We start from the raw sequence: 22,301 nt of genomic DNA on the forward strand, positions 1-22,301 counted from the left end.
ATTGCTAGCCTTCATTTTAAGACTCGTACATATTTCAGTGACTGAAAAAATCTACTTGTCCCCTTACTTGAAGAGTGGCATGCTTTCATTTGTTCATGTATTCTGCCTGTCTCATCAAGTTCTACGGAGAACTTAAGTTCACTCTTTTTAAATCAAGATTCTAGTCTCTTGATGCATAAACAATCTCCAAACTAGAAATGAAGTAAAAATCAATGCAGGTTTTTCTTTCCAATTCTACGGAGGGATAGTTTCCTGAAAATAGCATATTACATAACTTTACTCTTTTAAAATAGCAGCAGAATTCCCCAACTGTCACCATTTGCCCTCTTCTGGACTGCTGTAAGAGGAGATAAAGGCAAGATTTTTGGACAGGAAATAACTGCTTATGTTTCAGGGCATAGACTGAAGTAAAATAAAAGTATATATAAATTAAAAAAAAACCCCAAAAACTTTCCTATGGCTACTTTGTTATATAATCACTAATTTTGGGGTTTCTGGCAGCTGTTTCTGTAGCAAAGGTTACCTTGCTGGTGTCAGAGAGAGGGAACAGGGCCACATGCACAGCTACTATCCAGCAGGACAGTTCTTGTGTACTAATGTTTTGATGAGTACATTTGATAATGTTAGGAAGTGCTATATAAAATAAACATTTTATATATCATAAGAGTTCTAAAAGCATGCTATCTGAATACTTGATGCAAAAATAGGATTAAACTGTAAATGAAATATTCTGTGCAAATTTATAAAGGAAAAATTCTCCTAGTCAATTAATTGAAAGTTTTCATAGAGATCTAAATCTTGTTAAGTTACTTTTATTTCTCATTGTACAGTAGAGCAGTCTTTTAATATTTAAACTTTAATTGATTTCAACAGAGGTATATTTCACTCAATGTCTCCAATCCAGATTTTTAAAAAAAGCAAAATTGTATTTTGTTTGATACAGGAGGAAAGACTTCATGTTGCCAAGTGTGGTTTTCTTTGGAGATTAATAGTATGCCTGCAGCACCTGAAAGAATCCTGGAAGTGAAATGTACAGTTCTGGTGAGATCACTTAAAATTTTTGGATTTGTGGCATTGTATTGGCAGGTACAATCAGATATATCTGATTTATATTGTTATTGTTGATCTGAATGTTAACATACATTATTATACAAATTTATAAGGTGACATTCAGCTTTTGGACTAATAAAAAACACTATACTTATTAGGATTTTAGATAAAATCAGTAATATGAACCAACCTTCCTACTTTTTCTAATTTTAGACATTTATTAATAATCATTCAGTCACTACATTCTCTCCGTTTCTCTAATGTGGGTTTTATTCTGCTGTAATCTGTATCTAACTTTTGAGCTCAAATAGGGATAGATTAAATCTTCAACCCTAGCCAGACATAATAGGTCAAATTGAAATTTGCCTGCTTTCCATCCTGACATAGTGCATGCTATTAAAAGTCAGTGAAAGCCCCTTGTTAAATTTTTGTGCAGTCATTTCATTAACAGATAAGTATTTTCTTTGACCCTCAAAGAATACAATAAATTGTTGTTAATCATCTTGGAAGAAATAGCATGCTTTTATTGAATTATATGGTTTGTACATTAGACTTGAAAAGTACATTGTTTAGCAATGCTGCTACGATAATGCTGACATTAGGCTATACCTTTTTATGTTTGTCTGCTTTTTTGCCTTTGATTTAGGTTATTTAGTGGTTTTTATTTTTATAGGTAAAGCTTGTGATCATCTTTAAAGGAATATTTGTTTTATCATCTAGAAATGCTGCTTTCCATTTAGTTTGTAAACAGCTGAGAAAAAATAGCTTTGGGAATGGATACTGATAACAGGTTCTATGCATGGGAATAACATTTGCAGTATTTTGCTGCAGGAAGCTTTACTTAAAAATGTAGCACTTATGCATTGGCTTCACTTCATACATTAAGAATTCAGAATATTTTTACTTCAGATATATGAATGTATTAGTATTTTATATGAATATATTAGTATTTAAGAGTTTCATTTCTGCTTACTAGATGACTTGTGTAATCAATATGGAACTCAGTTAAGTAAAAAAAGGTAATACACTGCCTAAGATTTGAAAACATCATAATAATAGACAGAACAAAGAGATGTACAAAACAGACTGAAAGATAAATTAAGTATTAAAGATAACTTGAAATTGTGTAATTTCTGGGTGGACTTGGTTTCTCTTTTTGTACCTGAATGGCAGATACACAATATTTAATTCTCATTTTTGGCCTCGTCAGAGCACAGGCTGCTATTAACTCTCAGTAGCCATGTAAAAACTTACCTGTCCACAGTACACATGGAATAATATCACTAACTATGCTTAATTGTCAAAAATTACACGCAGCTGAATAACTTCCACTTAGGTGTATAATGGGAACTACAATTCTGCCTTTAGTGTTACTGCTTGTCGCACCTCGAGTAGGTGCTGTGAACATAACTCCGCCCCTAGGTTGGGGTCCCCCAACTCACCTGCCACGAATTGTTGGTATATGTAAAGAAGGAGGGAGTTCAGTGGTGTTCTCTCCCCCTATAGACTCAAAGACAGGGTACTCTCACATATGCCTCGGTGGTCCTTCGGTCTCTGCCTCCCCTACACCCCATCCACTTGCCAACTGTTAGGGCATTCAGATCTTCATCCCAACAATATATGTTGGCCTCTTGACTGTGGGGTCCGGTGTTAGCTTTGGTAATCTGGCCCACCACCAGGATGTTGATAAGCCTGGAGCTTCAGTCCCTGGCCTCAGGGGTCTGAGTCACAGACATCTGGCGTCCTCCCCATGAGGGATGCCCCTTGAATACTCTAATATTGAGGGGCTGAGGGCAGCCCATCCCCCAGCCTGGTGCCAGACACTTCTCCCGCTCCTTTGCTGCGGGGCAGTGCCTTTAGTGCTGCCACAGCCAGCACCCAGAGCCTCCACCCAGCTGGCATGCTCCAAGCTGGCTTCCTTCTTCCTGCCTGCTTCTGCGGGGTTTTAAAATTCCCCATGGTAGTGGTTCCAGCTGCCGCAATCAGCTGGCCGCCACCCTGCCTGGGAAGCAGCCACTTGAAGAGCTAGCGAAATGCCGGGTCGCGCAGCTCTTGCTTCACCCTTGCCTGCTTCAGAGGTGAGCTCCCCAGGGCATGGGTGGCTCTCCTTTCCCTTTTGGGAATGCTGGGGTTTGCCCCCGGCATTTCAAAGGCCTGTGGGGGTTTCTCGCTGCCACACTGATTGTATACCTTTCCGATCCAGAATGCAACATAATACAAGTGCTTTTACATGACAGTGAAAGCAACCATTTGATTTAATGAAGGAATTATAAAATATGGGTGCATATATATTGTACATCTAAATTTTGTAAAATATTTAACATAACAAGGTACCCTGGCCCTGTTACTAGAAGGTGGTGCGGCCCCTTTAAGGATAGAGTTTTTAGAGCACAGGTAGCTGGCAGAACAGGGGTTAAAGGACAGCCTTGTAGTTAGGTCAGCTGACTGGAGCATCACATGACTAGGAGAGGGCTCAGGCCAGAGCTATATAAGCCCTGCAGTTGAGCCAGAGAGGGGGGCCAGCCCTGGGAGTTGTGGAGTACGGGGCTCCTGAATTCCCAAGAAGGCTGGAAGAAAGCAGCTCTGCAGACTGGGGAACAAAAAGAGTGACAGAGAGAGAGAGAGAGAGAGAGAGAGAGAGAGAGAGAGAGAGAGGGACTTGGCAAACAGGCACACAGCCTTCATTTTTTTTTTTATGTTAGAGCCCAGGGACTTAGTGTTAATTTGCAGTTTAAACCGGTGGTTTGGGCTGGGATTTTAAGGGGTGGTTTTTGGAGGTCACATTAGTATCCTAGGGGTACATGCTTGTCTTGAGCCCTACAGTGGCAAGTTCAAGGCAGAGCTAGGGTTGGGGCCCAGAAGCCAGGCCTAGAGCAGTGGGCCAGGGCTGTGGGACCAGCCAGAGTAGAGGGACAGATGCTAGGAAGTCTAAAACCCCAACAGAAAGGGAAAAGAAAGGTCTGGAGTGGCTTGGAGATGCTGGGACAAATGTCCCACCTGATTGGAGATTCAGAGTCTGTGAGGCACGGTGTAGGAGAGGTATGGAGACATGCAATTAGCTCTTAAGGCGAGGGACCCACACCTCCAGTTTTTCCTTGATGCTAGACCAGACCTGGGAAGCTTCCCCTTTCTAAACATAAGGGACATCAAGATGTGGTAGGCAAGTGAAGGGGAGAGTGTTCCCAGAGTGAACAGGGAAAAAGGGGGGATTTGGGGGACCTCCAGGGGCTTGTGATTACCTTGGGGGTAGTGCCTGGTTATTCATGTCCTTTATTCATTTATTTCTTCTAGAGCTTGGTGTTTGCTCACTCTAGTTCACACTCTGAGTGTGAGTTTGCACAGGGGTAGATCCAGAGGGGGTGCAGCAACACAGTTGTACCCTGCTTTGGCTGTGTGCCTCCTGTGCAGTAAGGAAATAGTTAACAGGAGCGGTCTCTGGAACTGAAACCAGGGACTCTGGGCAGACCATATGTTGGTGTGCTGAGAGAGCTCACAGAAAGTGCAGAGCTGTGTTGACATGCCTGTGAGCTCTGAGGGTGTGTCCAGATGAGCGCGCATGTGCCTCTTGCCCCATCTCAAACCTCTTTGAGGCGGGGCAAGAGGCATGTGCAGGAATGAAAAAATGTTCCCTGTACTGCAAGTTTGCAGCATGGGGAGATAATTAGACCCCTGGATATCCAAGGGTCAAACAAAAACCTGGGGCAAAAACCAGGTCAGGGCATGGTCTGGGACCGTGCCCTGAGGCAACTGGAGGCTCCGTCCTCTGGAGGCAGAGTGCCAGAGCGTCTCTATGATTGGCCCTTTCCCTGCTCCTGAAGCATGCTGCCTGCTCCTGCTGGGCAGGCAGTGGTGCAAGCTGCAGGGACCCGACCCGGCTTTTGCCAGGTAAGCAGGGGGTTGGGGGGCTGGAGGAGGAGGAGGGGGACCTTGGGAGGATGGAGACAGCAGGGAAATGAACAGGGGTCTGGAGACAGCCCCGGAGGCATTCCCCTGTTGTCCCCTGCTCTCCCAAGGCTGGAGGCAGCAGGGGAATATCTGTGGCCATCTCCAGTCCCCTACTTCTTCCCCTGCTTGTCTCCAGCCTTGGGAGAGCAGGGGACATGAAGGGAATGCCTCTGGGGCTATCTCCATCCCCCTGCTCTTTCCCCTGCTTGTCTCTAGCTTCTCGAGGGGAAGGAGCAGAGGGCTGGAGACAGCAGGGGAATGTCTCCATCCCTCTGCTCCTTCCCCTGCTTGTTTCCAGCCTCGGGGGATTAGGGGAAGAAGCAGGGGTTGGAGACAGAAGGGAAATGTCTCCAGGGCTGTCTCCAGCTCCCTGCTTCTTCCCTTGCTTGTCTCTAGTCTCAGGGGAGCAGGGGTAAGAGAAGGGGGCAGGGGATAGCAGGGGAATGTCTCCAGGGGTTATAAGATGCTCCTTGTTTTTGTATCGGCTTTAGATAGAAAAGGCAAGGAAAGGATTATTTCCCTTGTTTTAGACTCATAAAATCCTCGGGCTGGAAGGGCCTTCAAAGGTCATCTAGTCCAATCACCTAAACAAATTCAGAATTTGCTCTTCCTAAGCCATCCTGGGGAGATACCCATCCACCTCTTCTTGAATGCCACCAGTGAAGGGGATTCCACATATTCCCAGGTGGCTTGTTCCATTTTCCTCCTGTTCTTACACTTACAGAATCCTTTCTCTCCACCCTGGAATTTCATTTAGATCTGCCTCATTGCAATTTAAACCTAACTTCTGCCATGGTCTCATGTCCTGCTTTCTTTGACAAGGAAAAATAAAAAGAACATAGTAAGTGCCAGACTGGGTCAGACCAATGGTCTGTTAAATCCAGGCAGAGAAGTCCATGTGCTGGGGGTGGGGGGCTCTGCCCTGTGGGGTGGGCAGGGGACTATTGGCGATACGTAGGGGGTGCATCCCCTCAAAAAACTTGCCACCAACACTGTTGGTGGTGCCTGTAGACGGTTGCCACTTGCCCCCCCTCCTGCCAGTGGTGTCTGTAGGCAGTCAGCAATTGCCGCTGGCCACCGCTGTTGCTGCCGGTAGTGTCTGTGGGTGCTCGCCGCTCACTACCCCTCCCCCTGCTGTTGACAGTGCCAGCAGCATCTGTGGGAGCTCCCTGATTATCACTGCCACCACATTCCCAGTGCCGCCATGCCCTGCCAGCCACTGAGGGCATGCAGCATTCATGCAGGGGACTCACCCCTCCTAAGCAACCCCCACACCCACAGTTCCCCTATACCTACTCACTGACTCTCATCCCCCCCACATCCCTCCATAAGCACCCACATCCCCCCACCCCCTTCCCACTGCCTCCTGCAAACCCCACAACCCCCCATCACACACCCACCATGTGATAAGGAAACCCAAAGTGCACATTAAAACATATAGATATTAGGATTTATTTTATTATGATGCTAGAGACACTGATAGGCTTCCAAATGTCTTTAACATTGTAAATATAGCAATAAAACATTGCCCATCTAATCAATCCCCCTTTCTCTCTTTTGTTCTAATTGTAGAAGAATGTGGATTTGGGGGTATTTTAAAAAGTGAATTTGGGATGCTTCCTCAGCAGTCGAGCTGACACAAAGGGCTAGTGTCCCCATATACCACTTGCCTGGGCCCCAGAAGGTCCTGTGGTCAAGTAACCCTGAGCTCCTGACTAGGACAGGTTTTTATACTGCTGGGGCCAGGACAGGGCAGTTTTTATACTGCTGGGGATAGCACAGGTGCTGACCCTGGGCTCTAGCTCCCCCTGGCTGCAGATCTGGGAGGAGCCAGGCAGGAGCCCCAAGTGGCACAATTTGCTCCACAACAAAGTGCATGTCCAAGCATGTGCACTGAGGCAAAAAGCCCCGGCTCAAATTTGCACTGGTTCTATTTGAGCTGCTGCAAGTGCACATGCTTGCTTGTGTGGATGCACCCTGAGAGTTCATTGGCATCCAAGATCATAGCAAGGAGCTGTGTCTACACCCTCTTCAGCTGTGTGATGTATTTACAGTGAACAGTATTCATTGTGTATGCACCACACAGCTGAAGGGGATATGAACATATCCCTATCACTGTGATTTTGGATCCACCCATGAATTTATATGTTGTTCTAGAGCAGAAAATGATCTCAAAATCTTGAGGAATCACGAGCCAAGTTGTAGTCAGGGATACTGTGTCTCGAATGGCCAGAAGAGCTGGCACAGAAGAACCCACATTGTGGGAGCCAAACCCAAAAGTGAATTCAAGAAGAGTAGGACACACTTTCTTCCCAGCTGAGATCCCAGTCTCTGGGATACTTCAGTAATACTATATTTAAGTTGAAAAAAATCAGTAGAAAAATAAGAATGTACTTTTGGCAAGAATGTTTTACCAGCTTCCACTGTACCAGAATTTGGTTGGCCAATTTACTATGCATGATATGTCATACTTAAAAACAATAATATACAGACCTATGCTAAACATTTTTTTGCCATACTCCAAATCCTCAAAGAATTAATCTAGATTATGGTTAAATATATTGAGGGGGGGTGTCCAGCCCCCCCCCCCCTGCTTTCTAGTTCTTGGCATTGGGGGAAAGGGCTGGAGAAATGCAAAGGGGTCCTAAAATACCTGGCTTCACCTGAGTGAAAATATCTTGAGAATATGCACAGCCAGAACAATTATGCCATGTTAAAAGCAGGGGATTTACAGTGGATCAACTGTAGTAATTTAGTCTCCTGCTCTGTCACAGGAGAAATGGAAGTTAAAACACAATAATTTGCCACCTGTTTAATTCAGGTGAAAAGGATGGATAGACTAAGCAGTTAAAACAGATCAGTTGTCACATGCTCACCAGCAGCAGCCCTCTTTACTTTATCTGTCCATAGACTAAGTGAAGAACTGAAGAAGATGATTTTATAATCTTTGGCAGACCTTTACATAAACCCTGACCATACCATTTTTGCTGATCAACTTTGCAGATGACAGAATTGATGAGTTAGTAAATAACTAGAACAGTTATTTACTGTTACCATATAATTTGAACCATCTAGTTAAATGGTCACAAGTCAACGAAACACATCAATACTACTAAATTCTGTACTAGGTAATGTACCTGGGAAGTGGCAGAGCTTTTCAAAACCAGACGGGAAACACTGGCTGACTCTGAGTGACACCTAGTGACTCTGAGAATGGGTATGTGATCATCTTAGATAATTACTCCAACACTATGGAAAAAAAGGATAATATAATCCTCAGATGTATAGAATGGAGACTGCCAAGTAGAAGTAAATGACATTTTCTCTGCATGCAGTAGTGGTAAGACTGCTCTTAGAATACTATGTTCAGTTCTGTGTTCAGTATTCTTTGTCAAGAAGGATATGGAAAAATGGAGAAAATGCAGAAGAAACACAGAAGAATTATCTAGGGTCTAGAAAACCAGCCATAAACTGTGAGGTTTAAGAAGCTTAAATTATTAAGTTTCCTGAAGAGAAAGTGAGAGGTGGAAAAGGTAATTGATAGTTGAGGGGCTTTATAGTCTTATTCCTTCATAAGGTAATGAGGAATGGACAGAGTCAACTTTAAAATATTATGGAAAATCCATGGGGTGAGAGCAGTCAAACATTGGAAAAGCTTGTTAGAAGAGGTGGTGAACTCACTGCTTTCAGTCTTTAAAGAGAAGTATGTTTCTTAACGATTTGCCTTAATTTAACATTTGGAAGAAATGCTACAGCCCATTTGTTGGGGAAGGAGACAGGTTGTGGATGGCTGTAATGGTCCCCTCTGACATTGGAATCTATGGGTCTGAGTCTTCCTGTTCATTCCCTTCAATCCATCCTGGACTATGGGGAGAAGAAGACTGGGTCCATTGCCTTTGAGACACTCATGACACCCAAAGCTCTGTATCTCCTGCTTCATGATTTTAGCTGGTTTCTGCAGGGTCAGGAAACATTTTTTCTCCCAGTGCACAAGTATTGTGTGTTTTCACCTAGTGTATGTGAAAGGGCATATTAGGGTGGGTCCAGAACTTCTATTTCTGGGCAGCGCTATGACCATAGAAAGCCAAGGATGGGGTGGATCTTTGTAGTATAATTCATTTATGCCAGGTATTGCTCTTGATCCCTGAACAACCAGAATCTGAACAACACAAAACCTTAAAGGCACCTTAGTCTTGCTTTACTTTGGACTGTGAAATCTGTACTTTACCCTCATCAAGGTGCAAGATAGCTCCTCATCCTTTGAATTTAAACTACTGTATTTGAAATATTTAAGTCCATCTGAGTGAATGCAAGGTTTCTGATCAAAGTTGTGTAAGATTTCTGTAGGATCATGCTATTGACGGAATACCATGCAAAAAGACACCTGTGACTGAGCTCCAGTTTTAGATTTGGAGGTCATTTGCACACAAAATTCAAAGTGGATCTCTGAGGTTGTGCAGCCATATAGAGTCGAGTGAGGCAGATGTGGCCACTGGGTGATATTGAAGCTGCTGTGATACAACTCTGATCATAACTAATCAAACTCTGTGTATTGAAACCAAAAAGTTTCACAGAACTCTGATTAGGTGGTTGTTTTTCAACTTCATTGGCTTTTCACTGTGGACAATAGTAAAATTCTGGGTTTGTCAATCAACCAGGTTTTGCTTGGCTAAGTCAGTGGAAATGGACACATTTAATATGTGCTTTTATACACAATATTTTTCAATCATAATCTCACTTTAGTAGGTTTAGTCATTATACATCATGCAAATAACATTCTTTGTTTAACTAGGATGCTTAAAAGCTTTTCTGCAACTGGAAGAAAAATTATTGTTTCAATATGCTAAATTTTGCAGTCCTTTGGCAGCTAGGGAAAAAAAAAAAAACAGCTTAGGGAGAAATGGGAAAAAACTGCATTTTCTTTCAGTGTGATTTCCATGTGCATTTCTTGTACAACACTGAAATGTTCTGTTAAAATATTAAATCAATGAGTTTCTATAAGGGGGGAAAAAGACTTTGAAGAGGGAATTTGATATGTAAAAACTACATTTAAGAGTAGAATAGTAGGATAGTGGTTCCATTAAATAAAAGAAGCTGCTTTCCCCATAGTTCTTTATCCCTTTGCATCAATAATGGAATGTTGCAGGCAGTAGCTTCACTGAAGAGAGGCTGGGCTGCCTTTCAGCCTGAGTCACCCAGCTGCAGAAAGTATATCAAGCTTTCATATTATACTAAATATAACATTTAAACAGGGGTACATTTTAAGGTCTCTGTTTAGTCCTTATACATCCATACTGTCATTCACTTGAGATGGAAATTTCCTGGAAAGGATCAGGAAAAACTAAATGAAGATTTCGGAATTTGGCTCATAACAAGTAAATGGCATAAATTGTTAAATGAAATCTTGCTCTCATTTTTCTATGTATAGCATTCTCCCTGTATTGTAAACAAGTCTACACCTATTACTTAAATTAAAATAGGTGGTTTATCTTGTTATCCATATGACCACTAGAGTGCACTACACAGCTTGAATGGTAGATTGCAGTTCTTTAAGGCAAATAACTGTGCCTGAGGAGTACAGCATGATTTTGGACTCATTTTCCATTATTAATATAGAAATGACAAGCCCATTCTGCAGAAGGGGGAAAAATTCTGATCATAAATATTTGGGGATTAAAAAAAAAAAGCAGATTAAATGTATTAGTGAATATCAGGTTTTATATGGGAAAAGTAAACTTAAGATATGATGCTCATCATTTTTCTAGTAATAAATAATTTTAGACTGTTTAAAAATATTTAAATAGCTGTATACTGTAGATTTGCATAAATTAAAATAAAACACACAAAGCATTATGTTAGCATGGTTGGTAATGATTTAATAGGTATTCTTCATTACTAAACACTGGGTGTATCTACATGTGTGCTTTACTGTGGAGCTAACTAGTTAGCACCGCACTAAAGTATCACTGTCTACATGTATTAGGGTGCAGCAGATTAATTAACTCCTCTGTAAAATGAGCAGGGACAGTACTATCTTACAGCAGAGTAATTACCTTTGCCAAAACACTCATGTAGACAAGTGACCAGGGCTGGTTAGGGCATAAGCATGCAAAAGTGTGGCAAAAGTGCCCAGCCCCAGACTTTAGCACCCTCGTGCCCCAACCAGCTCCTTTCCCGCCTGATGCCAGCACCCAGAATCCTGATGCCTGATAACCTGAGCTTCCTTGCAACCCAGGGCTGCTCCGCCCTGGCTCTAACTGCTGCGGTCCCAGCACATGTGAAGATGCCTAGTGTGACTCCGGCACAAACTGTACCGGAGTTCCTTCAGATGCACTGATTGCATGTATAGATATGCCCATTCTATTCCACATATTCTTTTCTATGATTTGTTTTAAGGTATTTATTAAATGGTTTTACTTCTGGTGAAATTAAGTACTAGAAAATAAAAGCCAGCAATAGTACCTCAAATTGCTGGAAAACTATTTGTGTTTTGCAGACAGAAACCTGTTGGCATCTTCAGTAACCAGCAATATCTCTTGTCACAGGTGATAAACAAAAAAAGAATGTGTTAAAAAATGCACATTGATGGGCGCAATTTAGATAAATAACTTACCCACATGTGCAATATGAATAAATCTAATAGTATCAGTGGTTTTCCTGTATATGAAATAGTAAACTTAGTGAAATGTAGTGCCACTGTTCTATTGGTAATAGTCTAAGATTTGATATTAAATCTTGTTTTCCCCCCACCATAGATCCATACACGTGAAGTTTCCAAATGAGTTTATTAAGGGCTTGATCAAAATCTGTTTCTTCAGTCTCTATTTATCTTCTCCAACATAGCTTTAATTTATTTTGGGTATTCTTCAGTAAGCTTAGGAAACTTACATGATTTCAGAATTTTCATAATAGAATTCCAAGCTGAAAGTGCATTAGTATGATGTTGGGGTCTAACATGCAAGATGCATCGTGGTATTCCTGTAGAAGTTAATACTTCATTAGTGAGGTACATACGCATATTAAAAATCACAGGAGCATTTCAAATACCATCTAATCTCCTGCACTCTTATCCTTATGTGGTGTCACACCAGAACATGGGCAGCAAGATCTGGGGCCCAGTCAGGATCAAGGCACTGACTAGGATTTGGATAGGTAAATGGAATATGAAGTCAGACTGGATCAGGAAGTCAGGAGGTCAATCCAGGAGTGAAGTTCAGTGATAAGCTGAGTCAAGAAGTCAGGACATCAAGCAGAGTTAAGCTAAGAACCAAGCCTGAAGGAGCACCAAAGCAGTTATGAATCAGGTTGACCTATTGCCCATGCAGTTCCTGCTCCAGATCAGGCATTTATATAAGGGGAATGGAAGGTCATCTGACTCTGGCTAGCCACTCTGGTAACAGCAAGTGAGTGGAGGTTTAGGCCCCACGGGAGACTTCACACTGTCTTTGACTAACCGAAGTGGCTAGTTATTGCGTGGCTGTGCTATCAGGCTGTGGCTCTCAGTCTGAGGCTGCAGCCTGACACATTGCCCTTCAAAGAGTTTGATAGCCTGAATGGGCACTGCTTCTGCATTTGGGTCTTTGGAACAGAATGGCGTTATATCTCATTTACATTCTTTTAGGATTTCAGCACAGAACCTTGAATTTTTAAATCCATTTAGAAGGTTAGGTGCCATATGCTTTGAATTTCAGTGACATTTCACAGTCTCCTCTAAGCTACTTAAACATTCCCATCCATGGTATACAGAGGATTCAGATTTTTTACAATATCTTGAGTGTTATCTGTTTAGTTATTAATATAGTTACATGCTTTCTACCTCCCCCATCATATTGTTTCATATTACTTTTTATTAAAAAGTGGTTGAGAGATCTTAATCAAGAAACATGGGTAGATAAGTATTTGGTGCTTGAGCTTTTAGAATTAGTTGTTCTGTATCAACTTTTCTCAAGGTGAGCTTTGAAGTGTACCTATCAAAACCACTTAGATTTACCAGCTGACCTTTTCCTGTTCCTTATCAGACATCATAAGCAAAAGCAAAATGATTTTGAGATAATTAAGCAGTTAGTGGAGGGTGGGAAGGTCTACTTCTTTAAAAACTCCTGTGTAGTATTAAAAAAATTAGTTTTCCCTTCATGACATTTAAAAACTTTGTGACAAGTAACAAGAGTTGCTAAATCCCATTGACCTTTTAAAGTGATTCATAGCATAACAGTATGTTATATCAAAAGCCAGGGTATGACATATCTCCCTGAGGCCAATGTCTAGCCAACCAACTGAACTGAACCAATCTTGGAGATGACATTAAGAAGACCTCATTAGTCTTTGTTCCTCTCAGAAATGAGGCAAGTTTTCCCTTCATACCATGCAATACTGTCATTTTTCTCTTAAATGTTACAGCTCACATTGAATTGTAGAGAAATGTATTTTCTAAATGTAAAATGTAGGATGAGAATAGGGAGGGAAAGTGGTGTTTGGGGAAAGTGGAATGGCTGCCCTATTGGCTCCTTGGTGGAGGTAGGAATGTGCCTTCTAGCACCAAGGCCCTCCTGCTTTACTGCACGTGCACATGGGGATCATGTATGACTTGAAGCTAGAATTAGAAAAAACAGAGTGGAGACTCCACCTCACTCATGTCAACTCTTGACCAATTCAGGAAAGTTGAGGTTGCTGATAAGGTCTAATAAATCCTTACCTTAATGAGTATGAGTATTCTTGGGAACAAAATATCATTCCTGCTGTTGACAGCTACCTTGGGTAGTATACAGAGATGAGTTTCTGTGCTTGCTCTGATTCTAATCTAATCACAATATGAAATGAGATGATTTTTTCACCCTTTCCAACACAGACAAAATGTTGGTATTTTTCACTCTCCTCTTGCATTCAGGAGATCGATAGACAAAAATAGCATCAGTCCCCACACAAGTGGGGATGAAACAGGTAATCAGTGTCAATAATATTGTCAGAGTTTACAGCCAGTGTTCAAAATGTGGAAGGAGGTTTCAGGGTACTAGCTGCTGGGGCTACCCTAACCATGGGTCCCAAGATGAGCCCTGCAACCTAAGGTGGAAGATATCTGGTGGACCCTGTAGCTCATGATGCAAGAGGTTTTAAGCCTTTGCATACCGAGTTTTCCTTATCTATAACTCTAATCCCTTAATGGGTAATGCCCATATTTGCAAGAGTGTAGATTTCTATATATTGCTATAATGTAGATTGTGCTGATTGTTGTACACAGAGGATTTGTCAGCTAAATCCAACCATTCAAGTAGGTTCTTAACCTGTGTGCAGGACCTTCACCTAACACAGGAGGTATATGGTCCCACTAGGGGGACTGCCTTCCTGGACTTGGTGTTGGCTATGGGGAAGGACCTGGTAGGGGAGCTGCAGATTTGTGGTCACCCTGGGGACAGTGACCACCAATCAGTGGAATTCTCCATGCAGCTTAGGGTGGGTAAGATAACTAGTAGGGTGGAAGTGCTTGACTTTAGGAAGGCTAACTTCAGTGTGCTTAGGAGTCTAGTCAATGATGCACTGCAGGAGAATAGTATTGGTGAGATGGGAGTCCAGAAAGGGTGGTTGTTCCTAAAGGAAGCGATTGTTCAGACACAGAGGGAGACTATCTCAGTAGGAGGGAAAAGGGGGAAAGAAGCCAAAAAACTTCCTTGGCTAAACAGGGAAATCCAGGGGAGCCTAAGGGCAAAAATGAAGGCAAATACGCGGTGGAAGCAGGCGGAAGGCAAATAGGTGGTGGAAGCTACCAAGGAGGAGTATACCTACTTGGCCTGCAGTTGCAAGGAGGCAGTTAGAAAGGCCAAAGCAACTACAGAGCTAAGGCTGGCAACACAAATTAAAGACAACAAAAAGTCTTTTTTTTTTAAAGTTATATAGGGAGTAAAAGGAAGGCGCAGGGCAGCATAGGACCCCTACTGAACAAGGAGAAGCAATTAGTGACAGACAGGGGGACAAGGCTGAGCTATTCAATGAGATTTTTACCTCGGTGTTCCTGAACAGGGGTCAAAATAAGTCTCCTAATGGGTTCTTAGATGGGCATCAAAGGGACACCAGCCCACCAACTGTCAATGCTGACTTGGTGCAGAGTCACATGGATGGACTGGATGTGTTCAAGTCAGCATGCCTGGATGAGCTGCATCTGAGGGTACTGAAGGAATTGGCTGGTGTCATAGCAGAACCACTGGCACGGCTGTTTGAGTCCTCGTGGTGCTTGGGTCAGGTCCTGCAGGACTGGAAAAGGGCCAATGTGGTCCCTATTTTCAAGAAGGGGAGGAAAAAGGATCCAAGTAATTATAGACCAGTCGGTCTCACCTCCATCCTTGAAAAGGTCTTTGAAAAGATTATGAAGGATCATATTTGCATGAGTCCAGTGGGAAAAATAATGCAGCAGGGAAACCAGCATAGATTCATAGCAGGTAGATGATGCCTGACCAATTTGGTTTCATTTTATGACAGGGTCACAAAATGCTTTGATGCAGGAGTAGAGGTGGATGTCGTTTTCTTGGACTTTAGCAAGGCCTTTGATATGGTACCTCATCCTAGTCTCATAAATAAATTCAGAGGCTGTGACATAGATGCTTACACAGTCCGGTGGGTGGCAAATTGGCTTAGCAGTCACACCCAGAGAGTGGTAGTAGATGGATTGGTATCGACCGGGAAGGATGTGTGTAGTGGGGTCCTGCAGGGTTCGATCCTTGGACCTGTACTCTTCAATATCCTCATCAGTGACTTGGATGTGGGTGTGAAGTGTACCCTGTCCAAGTTTGCGGATGATTCTAAGTTGTGGGGTGACGTGCACACTCTGGAGGGTAGGGAATGATTTCAGGCAGACCTGGACAGGATAGAAAAGTGGGTAGTACACAATAGGATGCAGTACAACAAGGACAAATGCAGAACGCTGCACCTAGGGTGCAAACATATCCAGTATACCTACTGGCTGGGAAATGACCCTTTCAGCAGCACGGAAGCGGAAAGGGATCTCGGAGTCATAGGGGACTCCAAGATGAACATGAGTTGTCAGTGTGATGAAATCATCAGCAAAGCTAACTGCACTTTATCATGCATCAGCAGATGCATGGCAAATAGATCCAAGGAGGTGATACTTCCCCTCTATACGTCATTGGTCAGAATGCAGTTGGAGCACTGCATCCAGTTTTGGGTGCTGTACTTGAAGAAGGATGTTGATAGACTTGAGAGAGTCCAGAGCAGGGCCATTCGTATGGTTAGAACAAGCCCTATGAGGAGAGACTAAGGGATCTGGACCTCTTCAGCCTTCGCAAGAGAAGGCTGAGAGGTGATCTTGTGGCTGCCTACAAATTCATTAGGGGGACGCAGCAAGGGATTGGAGATGCTCTGTTCACCAGGGCGTCTCGGAGTAACAAGGAACAATGGTCACAAACTGACAGAGAGCAGATTTAGGCTAGATATCAGGAAAAACTTTTTCATGATAAGGGTGGCCAGAATTTGGAATGGGCTTCCAAGGGAGGTGGTGCTCTCCCCTACCTTGGGGGTCTCTAAGTGAAGGCTGGACAAGCACCTGGCTGGGGTCATCTGACCCCAGCACTCTTTTCTGCCTATGTGGACTCGATGATCTGTTGAGGTCCCTTCCAACCCTAGCAGCTATGAATCTATGAAACAAAGCCTGATTTGACCTAATTTGGGTTATGCAACAAAAATGTTTTAAAAACATTAGAATTTATTGCATGGATTAGTTTACCTACTGTAATGAAGATGCTGCCTCATTGTGATGCCAGCAGCATGCTGCCTGCGCCCTCACCAGGCTCCAGGGGAGGCAGGTGACATCGACGGTTATGTATTCCCACCTGCCCCCCTAACCCATCTGTTACACCCCTGCCTCTGGAGCAGAGATAGAAGCCTGTCCTGGCTCACAAGCCCTGCTCACAAACCTTCTAGGGGCAAGTCACAGCTGTACAGGTGGGACATAGAGAAGGTTTCTAGTCTCAAGGTGCTCCAAAGTCCAAGCTAGCACTAAGCCAATCAACATTTGTGTGGCTCACAGCATAAGGTATAATGAGGCCACCTTTCCTCACTGTCCAAGCCACCTTTCTTAACACAACTGGAATCAAGTGCAAATAAAGGACTGAAGGACTGGAAGAATGCCCTGGGGTGTAAAAAGCAATTTTTGCATGCGGGGAGACAGCAGAAGCCAGGACAGCAGCAGTGGCCAGGCCGGTGGCAGTGACTGCGACAACTGCTATGTTCACCCCTCACTCCCGTCTCGGCACCTGGGGCTAGTGACTTGCTTGCCCACCCCAGTTATGCTACTGCCCCTCAATATTGAGAAAGATACCTGACATTCTTGGCTGTTGAAGTATAATTTAAACACTGAGACCCCTAATAAATAAGACTGTTGACTCCTCTTAAATGAAGTGAATATTCAGGCATTCTTGAAAATGAAGTAGCCCAGCCAGTTTGGAAGAAGCCAGTACATACTATTAACTTAAACAACCTTGTTGGTAACGTTTCTTTTTTTTTTTCTAATGGTCATCTTGCCGTCACTAGGTCTGAATTCTGGTATCATTCTAAAGAAACTGTTCAGCCAACAGGAACCAGTACCTTGATTTATATAAGCAAATACTTGCATAATTTGGACTAAATCTATATATCATTTTATATGTGGAATCTGGAGAGCTTTCTGTAATTATAGTGTAACAATTTAAAAGTCAATGAAACTTTATTTTAAACTACTCTACTGTCTCTTTTAGTAAATATCTCTTGTTTAATTATTTTATTGTCTGATTATATTTAAAAACATATAATTATGAAAGTGTTTTACACTTATGTAATTTGAAACTTTGTAAATGGAAAACAATTTGATAGCTGTGAAGTACTATTTTCCCATAAATCCCAAAGTAAACTAGAGTCTAAAAGCTCTTGTTATACATAGCTGACACTTGAATAGTGTTCTTGAAAACTGAGTAACCTGAAGTTATGAACTGTATCCTAAGAATTATTTTTAAAGTATGCTTTTATAACAGTTGGTAGCATAAAAATATTTTTCTGTGAAAGAACATGGCAACATGCTTCCTGGAGGAAAATGGAATTTGGGAAGACTATAATTATTAATCACTTTAAAAATAAATCAAATAAATCAGACCAATGCACCTTTATACATCTTACAAAATGGTAGTCATCTAAAAGTAGGATAAATTATTAAAATTTGAAAATCTTTCATATGTATAGTAGCTAGGGGGGGTAGGAATGAAAGGAAGGAGGAGAGAATAAACCGCATCAGTCAGTTCTGTAGGGATGAGCACACATGTACAGAAGCATGCACTTCCCATGGGACAAATAGCAGCACATGTTCATTCCACAGTTAATTCTGCCTTAAGTTGTGACTCAGCTACATGTCCAACCAATTAATGGCATGATAAAATAAGGAATAAGCTACAAAGTTATTCCATAAAAAATGTGTAATAACTGTAGCTTGTTCTAATCATGTTGGCTATGGGGCTTGCAGGAGGAGCAATGCGGGGAATATTGCCCTTGCTACAAGCCCTGTCAGGTCTGGGGCTCGCAGGAGCTGGTGCAAGGGGAGCCTAGGATCATGACCTAATGATCTACATACACTGGCAATAAATCTCAATAGGATCTAATGCACAATCCCACAATCGTGCCTCTGGCCATTCATGTGTGGTATGGCAGAAGGCGCAATTGTGTGAATCATGCAGTAGATCCCATTGTGTCTTTACCTGCATCAGTCCAGGGACACTTACACTTGTATTTCTAAAACATTGATTAGAACAGCTGCTCTCTTAACTCATGCTACTTACATGGGGGAGAGGGTGTAAGGCTTCTGAAATAGTGAGAATAACCATTAAGATGGAATTTGCCAAGTAGCAAATTTACACAGAAACATAAACACACTGTCTCTCAATCTGCACAGATTAAGACCACAAATAAATACAGTTCTCAAATCAGTGGTTTAGAGAGCTGATTGGAAAATAAATATGTCAAGGCATTAGGAAGTGGTATTAACTAAGAAAAAATGTAATTTTTTATTTAAATATGAGTTTCTGGTATGACTTGGAGTACATGACTAACATGATTGGAAATGGGATGCAGTATCTTTTTCTTCTAGACTGTTTGAAAAACAGTGCAGGAACTCTACCTATACACCTGCTACAATGTGAGCATATCCTTGGCATTAAAATAATAATCATTATTGTCTAGGATGGTAGGGGCCAAAGAACATTAATGTCTGATGGCTGCTTTTTGGCCTTTTGGAAATGAGTTCATTGTCTCTGAGGTATATATTATGGAAATCAGCACAGAAATCCTTGTTGGCAGTCTCTGAAGACAGGCCAAAGTTTGAATGGCCATAGAGATTGAAATGTTCTCACCTCTAAAGGTGTTTGTATAAAAATCACCTGCAGGCATATACAGTTGATTGGCAGCAGCAGGTAATTCTCTTGGACAAACACCAGCATTGTTAAAGGCTGGTTATGAAGAGAGCTGTGGAATTTACATTAGTACTATCCATGAACCCAGATAGGTATCCCATTCAACTGTGTATTCATAAATGATAAATTTATAGCTTTTTTGAAGCTTTAAAAGTAACTCTTCAGAAATGATTTTAATAGTTAGAAGGGTCTGTGTTTGGACATGTGAATCACTGGTTTTTGTGCCAAATTAGTTTATGATGAGTATGCCTTATGACTAATTATTTGGTTGTCTAAACAAAACATCCAGTTTTGAGTAATGTGACTATTTGCAAGTGTACTTGATTCCAAATACACAAAAAGGGTGAATTTTATTTATCTAGTATGTTGATTCTCAACCAGGCTGTTCTGGCACTCTGGCATACTGCAAGATCCTTTGAAGGGTGTCGCAAGGTAGCAGGAGGTAAGCAGCTAAGTGCAGGCTCAGGCTCATCTGTGACTACCATTCTCCTGTCCCAACTGCTTAGCTCCACTGCAGGGAGGTAAATACTATAAAAATAAAGTTTTTGAAATGGGGTACCACTCAGTTTACAAAAGTTATGGAAGGGTGTCTTGATTCTAATGAGGAGTGTCTTGAGTCAAAAAAGAGTGTGAACATAGATCTAGTGTATTTGGTACACAATAATGATTTTAAACTATGCATAGCATTTTAACAATTTACAAGTAGTATGTAGTGTCTAGCATTAGATTTTATTTAAATTTCTTAAATGTCAGTAAAAATGGTTACAGCTCTTAAGTATTAATATTAATAGCATTTCCGAGTCTATTTGTCAGGAAAGAATCAAATCTTCAGCAATTTCTTCCAAATTAATCTGCACTTATCTCAACTATAGTTTCTGTCTTCCTGATCATTTGCTAGACAACATTCTTTTCTTGAAATAGTAACCTTAGTAACACATTGCAGCAAAGGGGAATAAAATAAGAAAGTATGAGGTTTAAGGTAATTGCAGTCTGGCTAGGAATTTTAGCTTAGAAATTGAAGGGTTCTTTTCATTGGCAGCAAGCAGAATCTTGGATTTTTGCATGTGGTCTGTCTAAGTGACCGGTGATTATTGCCTAAAACACTTCAACCCAAGTAGTAATTCCTTAATGTCTGGATAAAAAGCTAAGTTACATATTGCTGGTTTGCTAATGGAAGAGGTTCAGTAACACAGGCATATGGAAGATGGAACTGACTTTCTAGAAAAGAAGGTTTAGTATGTCAGAAAGCACTCCTGAAAGAATCCCTTAGACCAACCCAGCCTGAGTGGAAAGTCTGAGCTGAACTGAGGCTTATTAAATTCTGTATTAATAAAAACCAAACCTGAGGCTGAGCTTCGTATAAGCTTATAAAGCACAAAATATGAACCAAACTGTGGAACCTTAGTTCTTCCAATTTTCTCCATCCTAATATGTGTCTGTCTTCTATCTTCACAACTCCTTGTATACCCAAGAGGGTTGGTATTGCATCTCTCTAACACATGATGTGTTAAAAAAAATCACTATCCATAATTTGCATGCATTCACACCATGACTTGTGCTCCTAGGGAGCATCACACATCAGTCTGTATCACTGCACTACTGTTTTAGGATGTATTGGAATAGCCTTATTGTGCCGGTATAATCAATTTTATCAGTGCAACCTTACAGTATTCCTGTCAATTCTTCAGGGACCATATTGAAAGCTCCAGTGCTGGTTCTGCCACCTGGCAAGCTGGCTGATTGCAGGTCTGAGAGAAGCCAAGGCACCACTCAGCTGAACTTAGGCTCTTTCCAACCCCCCAAATCTTTCTAAAAATAGCCAATACAGTAATAATCTTTTTTTTTTCAGCTGTTTGCTCTTCAAATCACAGAAAAAGCACAAAGAAAAGAGAACAATGAGAAGTACAACTTTATTTCAGTTTATCTGGCCTCTAAACTTTTTCTTCTGAGATACACATAAATTACATGGAACAAAAGATTCTCAAGGGCACAAGGCTGCCATTGATTTGGAGAAGTGGGAAATTGCTCAGTCTTGCTGTTCCTGGGGAATTGCCATGCCCAATCCCAATGTTACTAGGGATGGGGAGGGAATTGCCAGGCTTTCAGCACTCTTTTTGAGAGTAATGGCTAGTAATGCCAAAGGGTGCTAGGGAGGATGGAGGATAGGGAGCTGCTCCCTGGCCATGCTGCCTCTTGCAGACTACTGCAATACATTTCCCAAAACAGGATAGCCCTAGCTTCCGCCCTCAGTCCTAAATTTCCCACTGAGGGAACTGCATTCCTCTAAACCCTAATGAAACTTCGTCCATTCCCAGAAAAGTTCTTTCTGTTCAGACACCTCATCTAATCATTGCCGATTCATAGATTCATAGATGTTAGGGTCGGAAGGGACCTCAATAGATCATCGAGTCCGACCCCCTGCATAAGCAGGAAAGAGTGCTGGGTCTAGATGACCCCAGCTACATACTCATCTAACCTCCTCTTGAAGACCCCCAGAGTAGGGGAGAGCACCACCTCCCTTGGGAGCCCGTTCCAGACCTTGGCCACTCGAACTGTGAAGAAGTTCTTCCTAATGTCCAATCTAAATCTGATCTCTGATAGCTTGTGGCCATTATTTCTTGTAACCCCCGGGGGCGCCTTGGTGAATAAATCCTCACCAATTCCCTTCTGTGCCCCCATGATGAACTTATAGGCAGCCACAAGGTCGCCTCTCAACCTTCTCTTGCGGAGGCTGAAAAGGTCCAGTTTCTCTAGTCTCTCCTCGTAGGGCTTGGTCTGTAGGCCCTTAACCATACGAGTGGCCCTTCTCTGGACCCTCTCCAGGTTATCCGCATCCTTCTTGAAGTGTGGCGCCCAGAATTGCACGCAGTA

General features: G+C 42.1%; 1 protein-coding gene across 1 annotated transcript in view; it reads left to right on the forward strand.

Annotated features, from left to right (window-relative positions):
• Positions 1-22,301, forward strand: part of CFAP47 (cilia and flagella associated protein 47) — a 773,444-nt gene that overhangs the window by 515,033 nt on the left and 236,110 nt on the right. The window contains exon 51 of the mRNA XM_059724382.1: positions 944-1,041. Within this exon, the coding sequence (XP_059580365.1) occupies positions 944-1,041 (98 nt within the window). The remainder of the gene's footprint in view (positions 1-943; positions 1,042-22,301) is intronic.

The sequence above is a fragment of the Alligator mississippiensis genome, chromosome 1 (assembly GCF_030867095.1).
Source record: "Alligator mississippiensis isolate rAllMis1 chromosome 1, rAllMis1, whole genome shotgun sequence".
NCBI classification, from domain to species: Eukaryota; Metazoa; Chordata; order Crocodylia; family Alligatoridae; genus Alligator; species Alligator mississippiensis.